General features: G+C 37.9%; 3 protein-coding genes across 23 annotated transcripts; 2 read left to right on the top strand and 1 right to left on the bottom strand.

Annotated features, from left to right (window-relative positions):
- The first annotated feature begins 1,370 nt into the window (after positions 1-1,370).
- Positions 1,371-8,171, top strand: LOC141756964 (heterogeneous nuclear ribonucleoprotein D0-like). 20 transcript variants are annotated; one of them, XR_012591557.1, is made up of 9 exons: positions 1,371-1,844; positions 3,378-3,546; positions 3,965-4,126; positions 4,346-4,477; positions 4,596-4,695; positions 5,819-5,983; positions 6,089-6,182; positions 6,537-6,638; positions 7,393-8,171. XR_012591557.1 is itself a non-coding variant. In XM_074617073.1 (8 exons), exons 1-7 carry the CDS (start codon positions 1,678-1,680, stop codon positions 6,154-6,156), a joined length of 963 nt encoding a protein of 320 aa, XP_074473174.1. In that variant the 5' UTR covers positions 1,371-1,677; the 3' UTR covers positions 6,157-6,182; positions 6,537-8,171. The 20 variants fall into 20 exon arrangements, 9 of the variants coding, with proteins under 9 accessions (XP_074473174.1, XP_074473173.1, XP_074473175.1 ...); XM_074617073.1 differs by having other exon boundaries at positions 6,537-8,171; XM_074617072.1 differs by lacking the exon at positions 6,537-6,638.
- Positions 7,769-11,923, bottom strand: LOC141756966 (vesicle-associated membrane protein 8). 2 transcript variants are annotated; one of them, XM_074617082.1, is made up of 3 exons: positions 11,765-11,923; positions 10,839-11,012; positions 7,769-8,361 (listed from the first exon to the last, which is right to left on the bottom strand). In XM_074617082.1, the coding sequence occupies exons 1-3, from the start codon at positions 11,765-11,767 to the stop codon at positions 8,224-8,226; spliced, it is 315 nt and encodes a 104-aa protein (XP_074473183.1). In that variant the 5' UTR covers positions 11,768-11,923; the 3' UTR covers positions 7,769-8,223. The 2 variants fall into 2 exon arrangements, with proteins under 2 accessions (XP_074473183.1, XP_074473182.1); XM_074617081.1 differs by lacking the exon at positions 11,765-11,923 and adding an exon at positions 11,346-11,600.
- A 2,785-nt stretch (positions 11,924-14,708) lies between these two features.
- Positions 14,709-16,835, top strand: LOC141757827 (uncharacterized). Its single transcript, XM_074618676.1, has 3 exons — positions 14,709-15,957; positions 16,251-16,455; positions 16,605-16,835. The coding sequence occupies exons 1-2, from the start codon at positions 14,709-14,711 to the stop codon at positions 16,442-16,444; spliced, it is 1,443 nt and encodes a 480-aa protein (XP_074474777.1). The 3' UTR covers positions 16,445-16,455; positions 16,605-16,835.
- The last annotated feature ends 1,081 nt before the right edge of the window (positions 16,836-17,916 follow it).

Genomic DNA, 17,916 nt, shown 5'->3' on the forward strand with positions numbered 1-17,916 from the left:
GAGGGGTCATTCCCAAAATGGATTTGTAGACCAAGAGCAGCCAGTGTTGTAGCCGCCTGGTGTGAAGGGAGGGCCAATCCACCAATCAATAAATTTAGCACCTTTTTCCAGAGTTTTCATACCCACTGATTCTTCAGTAGGTTGTTGTTCCAGTGAAAACTAGTGATTATTATAGTATGGATTATTCAGAGTAACTAGAACAGTCTTTTTGAGAAAAAAAATAAAGAAAACAGCTAGTCTTGCTCTTGGGGAAATTAGTCTGGAGTTAAAAGCTGTATTTTTAAAGGTATACTTCACCCACAAAATGATCATTTGTATATTCATTTGTTAATTAATTAAAGGGACTATTTGTAACTTTGTATGCGCATAAATGTAGCGGGTCGTCACACATGCGCGCTCACATATGCGCGTTCGCGTGTAGCCACTGTACCCTCCTCCTCTGCCTTCTCGCCTTCACTCAGACAGCTCAGCTCGCTCCACCTCTAGACGTGAACGCGCGTTCACTCCACACTGCAGAAGAGTTAGTTTAGCTCTGAGAATATCTAGTGGACGTTTGTGCAGAAATAAATGCTGCAGCTCCTCCAGACTAACAGAGGTTTTCCGTGTCTTGTGAAGTGACCGAGCTGTGCAGAGAGAAACGTTGTCTTGTCGTTACCGACCGGGTGCCGGTGTCTCCTCAGCCGGAGAGAGCAGGGAGACATGCTGGAGAGCCCCGCTGCCTCAGCCTGCACTGAGGCAGGAAAAGCCAACACTAGGATCAGATCTAAATCATGTTCATGGAGAGACCTTGGTCTGGTCAGCTAACATTACTGCCAAGCAGCTGAAATATAGAGTGATATTGTGGTTTTAGCTGACTTGTGTCGCCTCACTGTTTTGAGTGATGCTCGTTCAGGTTTATTTAGAGCGAGCAAGCGCGAGCCCGACGCTGACTTTCGTTGATTTCACGGCCACAGGTGTCGCTGTTAAGAAGCATTTCTGAAAGTTACAAATAGTCCCTTTAAGTAATTGATATATAAATGATAATTTTTAGGGTGAAGTGTTCCTTTAACTGAATCCAGTGTTTTTAGTTTAGAGTTTAAATTTGACTATTTAAGGTGTTAAAAGGATTTAGTGTTTCTCCACCAGAATTTGATTCCTGGCAGCTGCAAGAAGTCACGTACAATTGGAGCAAGTTTTCACAATCAGGAATAAATGAATGTTTCACTTCACTTTCACTTCATAAAAAAAAAAAGAAGACTTAATCGATTATGAAATGAGTTGCTGATTATTTTTCTGTCGACTGACTAATCAATTAATTGGATCAGCTGTCAGTTCCGCCTGCAGCTCGGTGGGGGCGCTACTGAGCAGCTTTTTGTTTTTTTTAAAGAAACACACGAAGAAGAAGTAACCGGAAGTGGGCTGCGATCAAAACAAAGCGACGCTGTCAGACTCTTCATATTTTTAGAAACTGAAACTGAATATTTACCTTCATGAAACACAATTTAGCCTCAATTCAGACTCATTTTTACAGTTTAATTGTACTTAGAGGAACTAAATAGCTTGTTATAATTAACCCCAGGAGTTTACAGCTTATATATATATGATAACAAAACAATATTAGCTTATCATTAGCAACTAGCTTCTGTTCTGTTCTGCAGGGGATTCTGACGTACTTTGAGTTTTAAAGAAGTCACAACGATGTCGGATGATTATGAGTTCAGCGATGACACGACCATGATGAGAATGGAGGAGGATGGAGAGGCGAACAGTGATGATCCGATGTCTGCAGCTGGAGACTGTGGTCTGATGGGAGGAGAGGCCGAGGGGTCGAGGATTGATGCCAGTAAAAACGAGGAGGATGAGGGGTAAGGTTACATTTACACTCTTATTACAGTTTATATTAGTCTCTACAGTTAGTTAGACATGTTTAACCTGTCAGTGTGGTGCTGTTAAGATACTACAGCTGTTGTAAACATCAAAACAACTGCTGTTTACCTGTGGTGGGATGTAACTGAGTACATTTACTCAACTACTTTAAAGGTCCCATATCATGCTCATTTTCAGGTTCATAATTACATGCTGTAATATAAAGAAAACACATTGTTTTCCTCCTGCAGGACAGATAATAATGCACACAGTGCACTTTCTTAGACTAAGCTACTGGAGTTACCCTGCACTATATTAATTTTTGACAGTTTTCTTCATCTCCTTGTATTTTTATATCTGGTATATTTTGTTGTACTTTGCACTACTACATTTTTTACTGCCTTTTTACTAACATGTTTTGCACTATGGAACTGTGATGCTGGAAACTTGAATTTCCCTCGGGATTAATAAAGTTACTATCTATCTATCTATCTATCTATCTATCTATCTAAAAGACCTGAAAATCTCACTTTTTACAATATGGGACCTTTAAGTACAATTGTGAGGTACTATGAGTATTTCCATTTTATGCAACTTTATACCACTACATCTCAGAGGTAAACATTGCACTTTTTACTCCACTACATTTGTCTGACATCTTTAGTTACTTTTCATGCAACATATACACATTAATGCAGCAGTAATAGTAATCAGCTGATGTTATTTACATAGATAGATAGATAGATAGTAACTTTATTGATCCCGAGGGAAATTCAAGTTTCCAGCATCACAGTTCCATAGTGCAAAACATGTTAGTAAAAAGGCAGTAAAAAAGTTAGTAGTGCAAAGTACAAAAAAATATACCAGATATAAAAATACAAGGAGATGAAGAAAACTGTTAAAAAGGAATATAGTGCAGGGTAACAGCTGTGATACACGACTATTAAAAAAGTGAATATAGTGCAGAAGAGACTGTTAAAAATGAGTATAGTGCAGGGTAACTCCAGTAGCTTAGTCTATGAAAGTGCACTGTATGCATTATTATCTGTATTATCCCTCATCTCAGAGGTAAACATTGTACTTTTCACTTCACTACATTTGTCTGACATCTTTAGTTACTTTTCAAGCAACATATACACATTAATGCAGCAGTAATAGTTACCCAGAAACATCATATATAATAGTAATAATAATAACATTTTACTGTACAATGACTACTTGAATGCATGACTTTTACTAGTAGTGGAGTATTTTCACAGTGTACTATAAGTACTTTTACTTAAAGGAACAGTGCGTAACATTTCGGAGGATCCATTGGCAGAAATGGAATATAATATTCATAAGTATGTTTTCTAGGGCTGACCCAAATGCTTCGAAGCTTCGACCGTTGCCATGGTATTCGCAATCTGCAACCAGACAACTCATTGCCGCCAAATCCTACACACACACTGCACCTTTTAAGTAAAGGATCACTGTTTTTTTTCAATCTGTATTATGATCTGTTTTCTTCAAATTTGCTGTTTTGTCAACAGGAAGATGTTTGTCGGAGGGCTCAGCTGGGACACCACCAAGAAGGACCTGAAAGATTACTTTTCCAAGTATGGCGAGGTTGTAGACTGCACTTTGAAACTGGACCCCATGACTGGCCGTTCAAGGGGTTTTGGCTTTGTGCTCTTCAAAGAACCTGACAGTGTTGACAAGGTATTGTCCTGCTCCCGTAAGCAGTGTTTACATTATATATATATATAATCTGCAAATCAGAGTACATTTAATTCCACATGCATAGTGTTGATTTATAATGTAAAATGAAGTGGTCAAATAGGGAATTAATATTGTATTATTGCTGTATGAACTTGAATTGCAAGCTTTTTTGCAATTTTCTGACTTTAAATGGAAAAAATTAATGAGTTAATTGACAAAATTAACAAGCACCTTAATTGATGAAAATAATTGAAACCTGACAATGAAGTGACCCAGTCTGATTATTAGGCTAACAACAAATAAACATTATTTGCATTGGGGTCGGATGTCTTTACTACAAACGAGAAGTTGTGAATTAACACCTAAAGATTATTTTCTTATATGACTGCTTTTGTTAATTGATTATTTTGTTATGAAGGTTGTCACACATAAGGAACATAAACTCAATGGAAAGGTCATTGACCCCAAAAAAGCCAAGGCCATGAAGAGCAAGGAGCCCGTGAAGAAGATCTTTGTTGGTGGTCTCTCTCCAGACACTCCTGAAGAGAAAGTCAGAGAGTACTTTGGTGCCTTCGGAGAGGTATGTTTATTTCTAACTTTCCCAAATTTAGCTGTTAGTTCGTACTGTGGCTCATTGGTACCACAGTTGTTTATCCATATTATGAATTTCTTTCTAGTGGGTCTGCTTGACTGTGTCGGGCTCCTGACAAACTGACATCTATGCGCTAGTAAATCAAAATTATAAACATAATTAAACACTTCTCATATTATGTTCTACATTTATGGATAATGTGAACAGGTGGAGTCTATTGAACTACCCATGGAGAACAAAACAAACAAAAGGAGAGGCTTCTGCTTCATCACATTCAAAGAGGAAGAACCAGTTAAGGGGATCATGGAGAAAAAGTACCACAATATTGGACTAAGCAAGGTACAGGCTCCTTTAACTTTATTACCTGCTAATGGGTTTGGCACATATTATGGTGGCTTTTTATAACTGATACACGACCATAACTGTGGAAGTAAAACTTAATTGGTGGTTCCTTTAGTGTGAAATAAAAGTGGCAATGTCCAAGGAGCAGTACCAGCAGCAGCAGTACTGGGGAGGAAGAGGTGGATACTCATCCAGGTCTCGAGGAAGAGGCGGTGGTGAGTGGAGAAAACTATGTGTTTTCTCCACACATAGAAAACACATAGTTACATGTTACATGTATAGAAAAATATAAATTATACATCTTTTTTTTTCATGAAATATCTAGCACCTATAAAGCTCACTAAAGAATGAACTATGTCTTGTACAGTATGTTTTATCTGAGAACACAGGAGAGTAAAAGTGAGGTTGTGGTGATGTTTTGGGAGGTTATGTGTCAGACTAATTCTTGGCAGGGCACAGTGACTTAGGAGTCCTGTCGTCACCATGAGACTGCAATAAAGCCTCTTCTCCATACACATGTGCTGGCGTGACTTGACTCGGTGCATCATCCCAGCACGGCAGGACTTTGCATCTCCATTACAACAGAGCTACCCGCTTGAGGGTGTGTGTAACCACGGCTGTGACTAGTGGTCAAAGGAGCGGCTGTATTCCTATATTCTTCACAATAAAAGTCCCCCATTATTTTTTGCTGCTTACTCCCTGCAGTAATAGTAAACTTGTTTTTAGTGAAGAATAGCCGCTAACAAAGCTTCACTAATTTGGTGATAAACAAATTTAATTTCCTATAAATTCTTCACAATAAAAGTCTGGTGTTATTTTGCTACTGAAAATAAAATAAATGCAAATCAGTGCGGCATGGTTTCAAAAGTGCCAGTGGAAAAGCCCCGTAAGTCACTGTCCCCACCCATGAAATAGTCTGGCACATAACCCCCCCCCCCATAAACCAAAGTGTTTCATCTTTACTCCACTGTTTTCATACAGATTTGCTCTTAATGGATAATTTATAATGAAATACTGTCTTGGATATTGGCTGTAGTAAAGGGTTAAAATGCCCAAAAATGAAATAATTTCATCCTGTATTTAACCAGAAAGGTGCCGTTGAGATACAATCTCTCTTCTGGTCATGATTGGCAGCAAGCAATAAAGTTTCATAAACATGTACAAGTACAAACAGGGACAGACAACATCACAATATAACATACCAAAACACAACAACAGACACAAAACATACAGGAATCAGAGGCTAAAAGAATCAAGGCAAATAATGGCAACAACACTGTTCTGTAAAAACTGATTTTAAAGTGAGTATGTGATGAAAAGCATTTTGTTTAATTGCAGGTCCCAATGAAAACTGGAACCAGGGTTATGCCAACTACTGGAATCAAGGCTACGGGAATTATGGCAATTATGGCAATTATGGCAATTATGGTTACAGTAACCAAGGATATGGTGGCTATGATTACCCTGGCTACAACAACTATTATGGATATGGTGACTACAACAGTAAGTAAATCACCCCGACGAGCTTCACTTTCACGTCAACTATTCCATTAATTTTCTGTTACTTTTGAAATAATAAAAAAACCAGACTTTGCGACACACTTCTAGATCAATCCGGTGGATACGGCAAGTCGCCACGGCGTGTAGGTCACACCAACAGTTACAAGCCGTATTAATGGAGGAAACCCTCAACTTCAAGTAGGTATGTAAAGACAAAAATACACCTCTTACTTTAAACTTTAAGTAGTTATATTTACTTTGCTGTTTGGTAACATTATGTATAATTTTTCTTCTTGTAAATTTCTTTTTCTCAGCACCCTCAAGTGCTTTACAGTAGTGGTAACATAGAGGCTACACTCTTGTGCCGATTATTTTAACAGCCGGCCTTCTGCTGCCTCTTTTGCACCTTCTTTTTTTTTTTTTTTTCTAACTGTAAAGTTAACAGGTAAAGTACTGCTACTACAGTAAATGGATGCCAAAGTTAAGGATGTGCAAGGAAACAGAAAAGGAAGTATGTTGTCTCCTAACTCTGACATACCTTGTTTGTACCTGCCAGCGGAGCTTCCTTGCAGGCCATGAGCTGACTCCCAGATACTCTCAGGGCCCGCTCAATGCGGACCGGGTACGAGAAGCATACGCTCTCGAATGCTGCCATTTGGTATGGTCTTACAACATCCTGTATCAGCATTTCTAAACTAAACAATATGGGACACGTCCAAGCTTTGTCATCTTTCTTTCCATTTTAATTTCTTTGCAAATGTTTGTAATGTAAAACTTAAAAATATACACATGTAATTGTCATTTTTTACAGGCCCTTACTTCACCCACAAGTAATGATTATAAATATGTAAAAATAACTATTTGCTTTTCAAAGGAAACGTACAGCATTCTCTGGACTTTCCAGTTCCTATTGTTAATATATGCATTCCTAATCTTATGTAAAATGCTTGTTTTCTTTATTTAGCTCTTGTAGCCAGTAGTCCATGAGCTAAAACCTGGTTGGAGACTGTGTCGGGGGGGATAAAAGTGCTTTACTTTGTGTACATGTATTGCTCTGTTTTGTCTTACTGACAGCGATGGAAAAGACTTCTCTTTTTGTTAATTTTCCTGTAACAAATTTTCCTCTTAATAACCTTTTGTAAAACAACAAGTTTGCATGTAATGCTTTCTGTAATGTGTATTTTTTATGACCAATCGAAGGTTTCTTCCATTTAGTATTTTGACTTCTTCAATTTATTGCACTTCAGGATTTCTAGCTTATGGACTAACTTTTTTTTTTTAACTGTAAAATAATTGTTCTCAGTTTGTTTTTGACATTGGACATTATAAACACGGGGGATTCCTGTTCATTTTTTAATTTTAACAGGTTTTTGTTCATTTAAAACTGATTTGTTTCTGTTTGTTTTTCATAGGTTTCAGAGTGATGAAAGACAGCAGTGGGCTGGTGGAGCATTGGCCAGAGAGATGATGGTATCCAGCAAAGAGCACTAAGCTGATTGTAAGAGAATAATGAAGAGCGCTATGAACCTACAGCACATTTCCTCTACATTTACCGGCGTGTTCGTTGTTACAAGTTTTGGTGTTTTTGCATTTATTTAGATTGCTGCAAAGTTTTAGCAGTTTGCGTTTCTCATCCCTTCTTGTTTTTGTATTTAATGTTTCTCAGATGCTATATGTGAATTTGCTTCATTTATTATTACACAGACTGAAATGTTAGATTGGTTGGAACAGATCGCACATATATATATATATTATACAGTGTTGTGGTAGCAAAGAATGCATCAAATGCAATTTATCCTCTTTATCATATTTATCAGTCATATAATACATTTGTCATTACAGAGTTTCAGTCATAAACATACAGTATATATAAGTTAATATATATATACAGTTAATTGGACATACAGAAATGCGATAAAATAAAAATAAACATTTGGATTTGTGATCCTTTGTGAAATATTACACGTTAAAGACTGTTGGAGTGTTCAAGGAAGTAATTCAGCCAAGTTTCTATCATCGTATCGCAGAGCAGCCTAATCAATAAGCTTGCAGATGTTACAAAATCATGCACCCTTTTTGAATTTTACATAAACATTTTCATCTTGAAATGTGTTTGTTTTGAGCTGAAATGATTGGAAGACTCTTCTCGTGAGTGCAAAAATTAAATGCTCAATAAAAGAGGTGAGCTTTATCCACCGTCTTTGTTGGTGCTTTCAGTCCTGAGCTGGTTAAAGGAGAGGATTTTATATCACTTTTGTGGCAAAGAGGATGATGAGGATCACGATGATCAGCACAATCACACCGATTATAATCATCAGTTTAATGTTTTTCCACCAGTATTTCCGGGCGACCCGTGTGGATGTTCTTTGGAACGAGTCAGCCTGAAAAGAAACGGACAGGAAACCCCAATGAAACACCAGTCATGACCGAAATACCCACATCCTTTTACTTAAAGGGGAACTCCAACGATTATACACTAATTCATATGTGGAAAAAAGTTGTAAAACGTCTTTAGTGTCTCCAGGGGGAACTGTGTGAAGTCTGACGAACTTCAGTTGGGTCTGAAGACTAAGACGGAATATTAGGGCCACATTGAGGAAAAAAAAATATGAGATTTTGAGAATAAAGTCATAATATTATGAGAATAAAGTCATAATATTATGAGAATAAAGTCATAATATTATGAGAATAAAGTTGTAATATTGCGAGAATAAAAGTCGTGATATTAGGAAAACATATTACCAGCAACCAACAAAACGGGCGAGAGGACAACGCATTTTCTTGCACAATCTTTTCAAGGTCCTGATACTGATGATAATGTGGTGCTGATGTGCCAAAAGATTAAGTATTTCCTTATTTGTGAAACCTAAACTAAAGTATAACTTCACAAGATGCTCCACGTTCCTCATTTTCACACAGGCTGCTCTATTTCACCTCTAAAATAACACGTAAAATGTATGACTTTATTCTCGTAATATTACGACTTTCTCGTAAAGTTATGACTTTATTCTCGTAATTTTACGACTTTTTCTCGTAAAGCTATGACTTTATTCTCGTAATAATACGACTTTTTTCTCGTAGAAATTACGACTTTATTCTCGTTATTTTACGACTTTTTTCTCGTAAATGTATGACTTTATTCTCGTAATGATACGACCTTTTTCCCGTAAAATTACAACTTTATTCTCGTAATTTAACGACTTTTTCTCGTAAATTTATGACTTTATTCTCGTAATTTTACAACTTTTTTTCTCGTAAAGTTATGACTTTATTCTCGTAATAATATGACTTTATTCTCGTAATATTATGACTTTATTCACGAAATCTCCGATTTTTTTTCCCTCAATGTGGCCCTAATACTCCGTCGTAAAAGACTACAAGTTTGAAAATGACATAAAATTGGAGATGTGAAGTTTGAAGGAGTGAGACCTCTGTAGCCTGTTGCTCATCTCTGCTGCAAGCTAGAGGCTCCAGACTACATTGGCCGCTAACACACCTGAATCCTAAACCTAACTGTTGACAATCATGTTGAATTGTGGGTATGGTAGGTGCCCGATTTATTTTGACCAGGAAGAAGAATAAGTGGAATTAAAAAGACGATAATTGTGGTTCTGCTGTATCGATTTTATCCACCATGAATCTGATGATGTTATAGGACTGCAATGCTAAATCTGTGGAGTGCTCCTTTAAGTAAAAGTCCTGCATTCAAAAGTCAAAGTACAGAAGTATTAACAGTGACATTTACTTGAAGTGTCAGAAGCAGAAGTACTCGTTCTGCAGAAAAATGTGACTTGTAGCTCCAGGTGGAGTTAGTTTGAACTACAATATAATATACAATTAACTACTTTAGTCTAGTGGTTCCCAACCTAAGGGTCGGGCCCCTCCAAGGGGTCACTAGATAAGTCTTAGGGGTCCTGAGATGATTATTGGGAGAGAAGAAGAAGTTCTGATGCACAAATTAGTTTTAATTTGTTGGACGTTTCTCTAATTTTGTGCCTTTTTGTTAAATACTTTGTTATTTAAATGAAACCATTTGGGAAGTTTAGAGGGGAAATGTCTCTGATTAACTCTTAACAGAGCAAAGGGCCCCAACAAAAGCAAAAAGGTTTGAAGCCACTGTATTTTATAAACTTACATTATATATTTTTTTTATGTTAAATCGTAATCTGAAAAGTAACTACTCACTGTAGCAAATAAAATGTATAATATTTCTTATTTATAAGTATAAAGTAACAGAAACGTAAAGTACAAGTACTTAAAGGGCCAGTGTGTAGCATTTTGTGGGATCATTTTGTGTTTTCATTAGTGTATAATCATTTGAAAATGAGAATCATTAGCTTAGAATGAGCCATTTATATCTCCTCTTCATGGAGTCTGCCATGTTTCTACAGTATCCCAGAACAGACAAACCAAACACTGGCTCTAGTGAGAGTCTTTTTATCGTTACCTGAAGGCCACTAGTTCTCCGGCAGACTTGTGAAACTGCGGTAACGTGAGCCACAGAGTGTAAAACCGTGGTACCGCCAGCTGCCGTCTGACTTCCGTTGCTCCTACGGTAGTCTTATTATGATAATAATAATGATCAAGGCGAACGGCGTTATAACGGTTTTGCACTCGGCGGCTCACATTACCGCAGTCTTGGAAAGGGAGGTGTGAGCGAAGAGGTACTCAGTTGGTTGCAATCTGCAACCACATCACTAGATGCTGCCAAATCCTACACACTGTCCCTTTAACTACAGTACTTGAAATGTACTTTCCACCGCCGTAAAACCCGTTTTTACCATCCTTGTTGTTTTAATGAGTCATATATGAAAACTTTATCTATGAACATCAGCATAGAGAGTTCAGATATACTTACAGACGCCTGCAGGTCATCAGTCTTGCCGATCAGATCATCTAATCTGTCGCCCCTTTCCAGCACTTTGCTGATGTTGTCTTTCAGGATGACTTTAACCTCGTTGACCTGGCCTTGCACCGAGTCGAGTTTAGACGCCGACGAGCCAGCGGCCGGAGGCTGAGATCGTGGGTCAGCCTGAGAAAGATGGGGGGGGAAAATTGTTTGATTTTTAGTGACATCAATCACAAACCCCACATCTTACAACCACAGAAACCACACTGGAAGTCAAACATAGGAGCAACAACCGCTGTAGTCGCAGTTATTAACTGACCAGACCTCACTTCCTGGGTGCTATAAAGTGAGTCCGCTTAACTGCGGCCTGTGTGACTGTCACATGAAAACCTCCTGTGGTGGTTAAGTGCAACATGGACAGACCAATGGAGAATGATTTTTAGATAAAACAATCGGTGATATCTTTAAAAAAATACAATTAACTAAACTTCCTTGTATAAAAAGTACACCACTTACCATAACAGCAGCTCTGTTTCTCAGTCACAACCAACAAAACAACTCATAAAGGCCTCCACAAAAGTCCTGTTATCCAAGTCCTGCCAGTATAATAAACAAACGCTGCCGATCTGTGTGCTTCTTGTGACTGCATGAGTCACACAGTAAGAGCTGAACAAATGTCTGCTGAAGGTTGCACCTCTCCCGTGTTACTCATTAACTACCTGTTGCCTCAATCATAGTCTCATTGGCTCAACAGGAGCCAGTCACTGTTGCTGCGAAGACCTCAAGTCGGAACATGAACTCAATGCAGCACTTTCATTTCCTGCTTTTCATGAACTCTTGTTACCACACATTCACCAACGATTTTAGACTTTAAATAACACAATTCAAGTTTAAAACATATGTTAGTCCCGATTGTTCTATTTAGATTTACATACCATGAGCTGTCAGAGCAACAGACGCAGGCCAGTGTTGTTGAGCTGATATGTCCGGGCAAAGGGCTCTTGTTTTTTCACCAGAGAGATATTTGCAAGACAATAAAAGGGTGAAGTCACTCTGTTGCTACACTTCATTTCCTCATCCTGTGTTGTGCAGCTTGTTATTTCAGCAAACAGGGATGGTTCATGAATGCAAATATGCTTCATCTGTGTTGTCTTACAGCACGAGTTAAGCACTCAGTTTAAAAAATAAACAGTACCTCCACTCTTTAAAAATAATACTAGATTAGTTATGTACACAAAGCAAGTTTATGTATGTAACACATACAGGCAGCATACATAATTTCGTTTAAAAAAAGACACAGATGAGAAATAAAAGTGCATAAAACTTGTTTTTTCACAAATAAGTTAAAAAAAGGAAGCAGGTAGGAAGAATAAAAGAGAATAAAATAAACAAAAGGTTTAAAATGCAATAAATAATAATAAAAAGGCAAAATAAAAGAGCAATTTCAGTCAAAAGGCAGTGTATAAAGTATAAAGTATAAAGAGAAATATAATAAATATTATTTTTATTGTTATATATGAGAAATCAACAGACGCACATAAACAAAGTAGTAAAATAAAAACCTAAATGTGTATTTTGGATGTTTCTTTCCACAGAAGACTGAAGAAAAATAGCCCCCAAATCTCACAATTGACCAATGCATGAAAAAAAAACAACGTTTTTGCTTGTAGAGTCTCGCCTCTGATTCCAAGTAATTCCGTGCGACATCCTTCTTCGCCACTTTTTGTTCCACTACTTCTGCTTTTTCCTCTCGTGCATTGCAACAACCAACATGTGTGAACAGAGTGCATCATCAGAAGGGAAGTAGAGAGATCAGAGTGGAGGAGGAAGAGGAATAACTAGCATGTGTAGTCATATAATAGCAGTGATTAAACCATAAAATCTATGTAAAATCTTAATCTAAAAAGCAACCAGTCTCCGTCAGATAAATGTCGTGGAGTGGAAGTATAAAGTAACATAAAATGGAAATACTCAAGTGAAGTACAAGTACCTTAAGATTGTACAGAACTGGAGTAAATGTACATAGTTTAATAGTTCATTTGCACCATTGATATTATTTTATGATCACCATTTTCCTGTGTATTTGTTACTGGAAGACGTCTTATCTGATGTCTGATACATAGTGGTGATGTAAGTATACTGTATATGTTTGAGCCCAAAGTGACACCTTCACATGACCAACAGCCCAAACCACCAAATTATTATCAATTTGTTTATTCATTTTTATTTTATTTGTTTAATTATTTATTTATTTATTATTATTATTATTATTATTATTACTAATAATAATAATAATAAAAATAATAAATAATAATAATAGTAATACTATTATTATAATTAATAATTATAATATTAATAATAATAGTAATACTATTATTATAATTATTAATAATAATAATAATAATAATAATAAAAATAATAATTTTACATAAAAAAATGACATCAAAATGATTACCAATTTTATATTCTGTCAATTGATTAATCGACTAATAGTTTCAGGTTCGTGTGTTTTGTGTGCATGAATCTTCATTCGTAAAGTAACTGGTATAAATTAGTGGAATAGAAGTAGAAAGGGACATGAGAAGGAAATACTGAAGTAAAGTATCTCAAATTTGTACTGAATTACAGTATAATTAATGTACTATACATTCCACTACTGCTTGTATTTTTTTAAAACAAACGATAGAACTGACAGTAGAACTAGAGTGCAATACACTGCACGATGTTCTGCTCTGTATTTGACATCATAATGGAACACGTATTAATTTACTGAACCACAGAACTCCTGGTTCATATCCACACCAGTCATTTGAGAGGTAAGACATGATTTAGACTTTTTTTTACTTGATTTTTTATATTTAATAGAACTGTATTGTGTTGGGGAAAGAGTACATTTACTTTACCCACATTTTTCTGTCAAGTAAATGACTTTTTTCATTAGTTATATTCCAAATATCAGTACAGTAAGATGTGTTGTAATCAGGAGATGCAAATAAACGTATCTTTGCACAAAACAATTTCAAATAGTAAATGTTGCTTTAGTTGTTGTCTGAATTGCATGTGCACAAAAGTGTAGTGTTTCTTAGCACTTGAAGAAACTTCGTGCAGCGTGAATTAGAGATTATTGCACAGACATTTGAATAAATATGACTCCTAAATCCACTTTTTAAGCTGTGTGTGTGGTTTTCTGATCTCTTGTGCGACACGTTGGGTCTCTGTAAATTATAGAGTATACGCTCTAGACCTGCTCTATATGAAAAGTGTCTTGAGATAACTTCTGTTATGATTTGACGCTATATAAATACATTGAATTGAAAACTGAAATTGAATTACTTTCATTGTAGTTTTGAGACTCTTTTTTTATTCTTACTACTAGTAGACATATTGACATTACTATTATTATTATTATTATTATTATTATAACTTTACTTTTAGCAGCCATAATGTGTCAATCAATATATGTGCGTCTTACAGACGTTAATACTTAATTTATTAATGTGAAATTAAATCATAGTCTAAAGTCTCGAGTTTTGAAGTGATATTTTTGACAGACCTTTAACATTTTTGTTCATGCCGAGTAACCAGAGAAATATTTCTCAGTTAATTTTGGTTGAGTTAGAAAATTAAGTTAAGTTAGAAAGAATTTGCTGCTTGAAAAAATATTCAGATTATCAGTTAAATAATTGCTGTGTCTGTTTGCAGTTTTTCCAGCGTCAGAGAGTCATTGAGACAATGTTCTTTCGAAAGCACAAATCCTCTGTACAACCAGGGGCTCCAGTAGAGATGTGCTCTTCTCAGAAGACGCGCAAACGAAGGGGTGAGAGACCTTCGTCTCGTGGAGACACCAAACCTTCGACCACCACGAAGGACCGAAGACCAATGGGTGAGAGCCGTTGGTCTTTCGCAAACACCGTTGCTTCCACCACCAGGAAGTACCCGAAGCAAAGGTCTGTGAGACCTTTGTCTTGTGGAGACACCGACCAGATGTACTCCCTAAGGGGTGAGAGCCCTTCGTCTTCCTCCACCGAAGATAACATGCCTTGTTTCTCAAGGAGGCAGCATGGAAGAAGGGGTGAGAGCCCTTCTCCACCTTCTTCTGAAGGCAGCAAGCACTCTGCTGGAAGGAGGCAGTATGGACAAAGGGGTGAGAACTCTTCTCCATCTGCACTCCAAAAGGTGATCTTTCAGCCACCTCCAGAAATCCTCCCTGAATCCTATATTGAAAGACCTCTCTCTGCTCTGGACAAGGACCAAGAAAGAGAGGAGGAGGAGTTGGCATTCAGAAGAAGAGCCGAGGGAGTTAATTTTGCCTGGGGACTGACCACAAAGTCCAGAGAAAAATGGGCAAGAAAAAAAGTGGAGAAGTTGGAAAGAGCGAAGGAGCAATACCTTCAGAAAAGGATAGAAAAGGCAAGGAATAAGGTGATAACAAAAGAGGAGAAGGCTCAGAGAAAAATAGAGAAAAAGGAGGAGACACAGCAACGCAAGCTGGAGAGAGAGAGACGATTACAGGAGGCAGAAGAGAAAGAAAAACAGGAGCTGGCTGGGAGAAAGAGGTGGAAGATAAACAAGAGAATCTCCATTATCTGGGGAAGAAAAAAGAAAGACCCAGCAATAAAGGAGAGAGAAAGACAGAAGAAGGAGGAGAGAGAGAGATGCAAGATGGAGAAGAAAGAGAGAGACAGACAGGTGAATGAGGAGATAAAAAGATGGCATAGTGTGGCCAAAGAGAAGAGAGAGAAACGGATGAGGGGGAAAATGGAGAGAAAAAGACAGAGGAAGGAGGAGAGGGAGAAGGAGAGACAAAAGAAAGAGAAGATGCAGAGGGAAAGACAGATAAGGAAGATGAAGGAGGAATGGAAGTTGAGGAAAGAGAGACAGAAGGCAGCTGAAAGACAGCTGAAGGAGGAGAAAAAGAGACAGAAGAGGGAGAGAGGTACACACAAGGTGGTCAAGAAGAAGAAGGGAAAAGAAAAGAAGAGAAGAGAAAAGGAGTGGAAGACTGAGAGTGATAAAGTGAAGGATAGTTGGCTTTCCAGTCTGCAGATGTGGTGGCATGGTATCGAGAGAGACCATCTCGATGCCCTCCACAGATACAACGTTGTGAAAGAGCAGAACCTACGTCGTGGTGAGAAAGTCAACTCACATTATTACACATAAAATGCCATAAAAGTATGCATTGCCTCCTAAAGATACACAGACAGTAAGAGTACCAATATGCAATGTAAAAATACTCCATAAGCTACAAATAAAAGTCCTACCAAAGTAAAATTATCAACAAAAGTTACGGAAAGTAAAAGTACTCGTTTGCAGCCCTGATGTAATGTATTATAGTAAATTACAGTAAATTGGTTCAAATAGAAGATGTGCAGATGTACAACTGGACTCCAGAGTTAACCTTTCGTTTGCTGTTGGTTTCAGGTAACCTCAAACCACAGGCGTACGACATAAACAAGCTGCTCATAGAAAGAAGGAATCTGGAAATAGACCAACGCCGACTAGTCTGGAACGTGAAGAGGCTGGAGGAGGAAAAAAGACTGAGGAGACAGAGGACGTTAAGGAAGATGGGCATATTCACAATAGATGACTTGCCCATACGTCCTCTTGTACAGTGACATTCTCACAGGTTAGCTGATACTAAGCTTAGCTATTTGCTAATCTGAGTCCAGCTGCATACTTAACGCACTTCACGTCTTCATATCTAACTCTTTGAAAGAAAGCGAATAAGCGTATTTATCCAAAATGTCTAACTGAAAAACTTCCTGTTTCTACCAGAACCTCCTCACTCTCTCATGAACCTCCTCTCAAACATTAACTCAAGCCTTCCTCCAACGCTGGTATCCACCACCAGTTTCTCTCACCAAAAACCTCTCCTTCATGCCTTCAACCTCCTTCAGCGTATACAACAAGTCTCCACTGCCTCAAACATGCATGACTCTCTACATCCCTCATCCTGTAAGTATGACAATGCCTCCTGTGTAAAATGTCTCTGGATCCCAGCATCCTCGAGCTGCAGTTCTCCTTGCCTTCTGACACCTTGACAAAACTCCTCTCCAATTGCCTTTCTAAAGGCAAGAAAACTCCTGTCTTGTTAATCTATTGCTCCATCCATCCCTCCATCCTGTCACTACATTGAAGCCTCCTCTGAGAAATGTTGATTATGCACTGACTATACTCTCCATTGGTCAGGAGTTCATCTCTAAGCTCAACATTCGACTCCTCCTCAAACTGTTGGTAACCTCCAGCCACAACCCCAGCTTTGACTTCTGCAACCACAGAAGCAACAGTCCTTCTGGTACGCTGGTGGTCAGGAGTTCATCTCTAAGCTCAACATCCTCCTCCTCCTCCTGAAGTATTCTGAGTGACCGGAGCCTCCTCCAGCTCCTCCTCAACCCAAGCCAAAGCTCCTCTCCTTCCGGCCCGATCAAAACCAAACTCTCCTCGGGCTTGTTTTCAAAAACCAAATACATTTAAGTCTCTCCTTGTGAAAAGATTCCCTGCATCATCACTGTGAGCATGAACATGCAGGATGAGACATTTGCCATGTTGACCATTAGTCAACTGCCATGCTGTCCAGACACTCCAGATGGCTTACCGGTGTTGGACAACATCATGACCTTGACGACAAGACGGACAAAGCTTCACCACGAGCTCCTCAAGGTCCAACTTGTTAAATTGTTTTATTGTTTTATTGTTTCTGTGCGGACCCCAGGAAGATTAGCGACCACTCTGTGGAAGATAACAGGGATCCAAATACAGAATAAATTGCTTTATTCCTCCCTCCTGTCAGTATGTTGAAGGTTCCTCTGAGAAATAGTAACACTTTACTGGTTTAAATGTCCTTTCCACCACCTGATTATATCTGATTTCACTGTCAGTAGTTCTTCTCCTCTGCTAAGATCAGCCTGGAAAAAGCCCTGCCTCCCACTGCTGATGGTTTATAATGATAACATACATAATAGCCTTCCCTAGATAAAGCAGGCCAGTGCTGAATTACATTTTTATGCAAAAATAATAATAATTTAAATGGCAGAGGATTATATCTGTGTTGAGATCAGCCTGAACAAATTCCTATCCTTTTTTCTCT

The sequence above is a fragment of the Sebastes fasciatus genome, chromosome 19, assembly GCF_043250625.1.
Source record: "Sebastes fasciatus isolate fSebFas1 chromosome 19, fSebFas1.pri, whole genome shotgun sequence".
NCBI classification, from domain to species: domain Eukaryota; kingdom Metazoa; phylum Chordata; class Actinopteri; order Perciformes; family Sebastidae; genus Sebastes; species Sebastes fasciatus.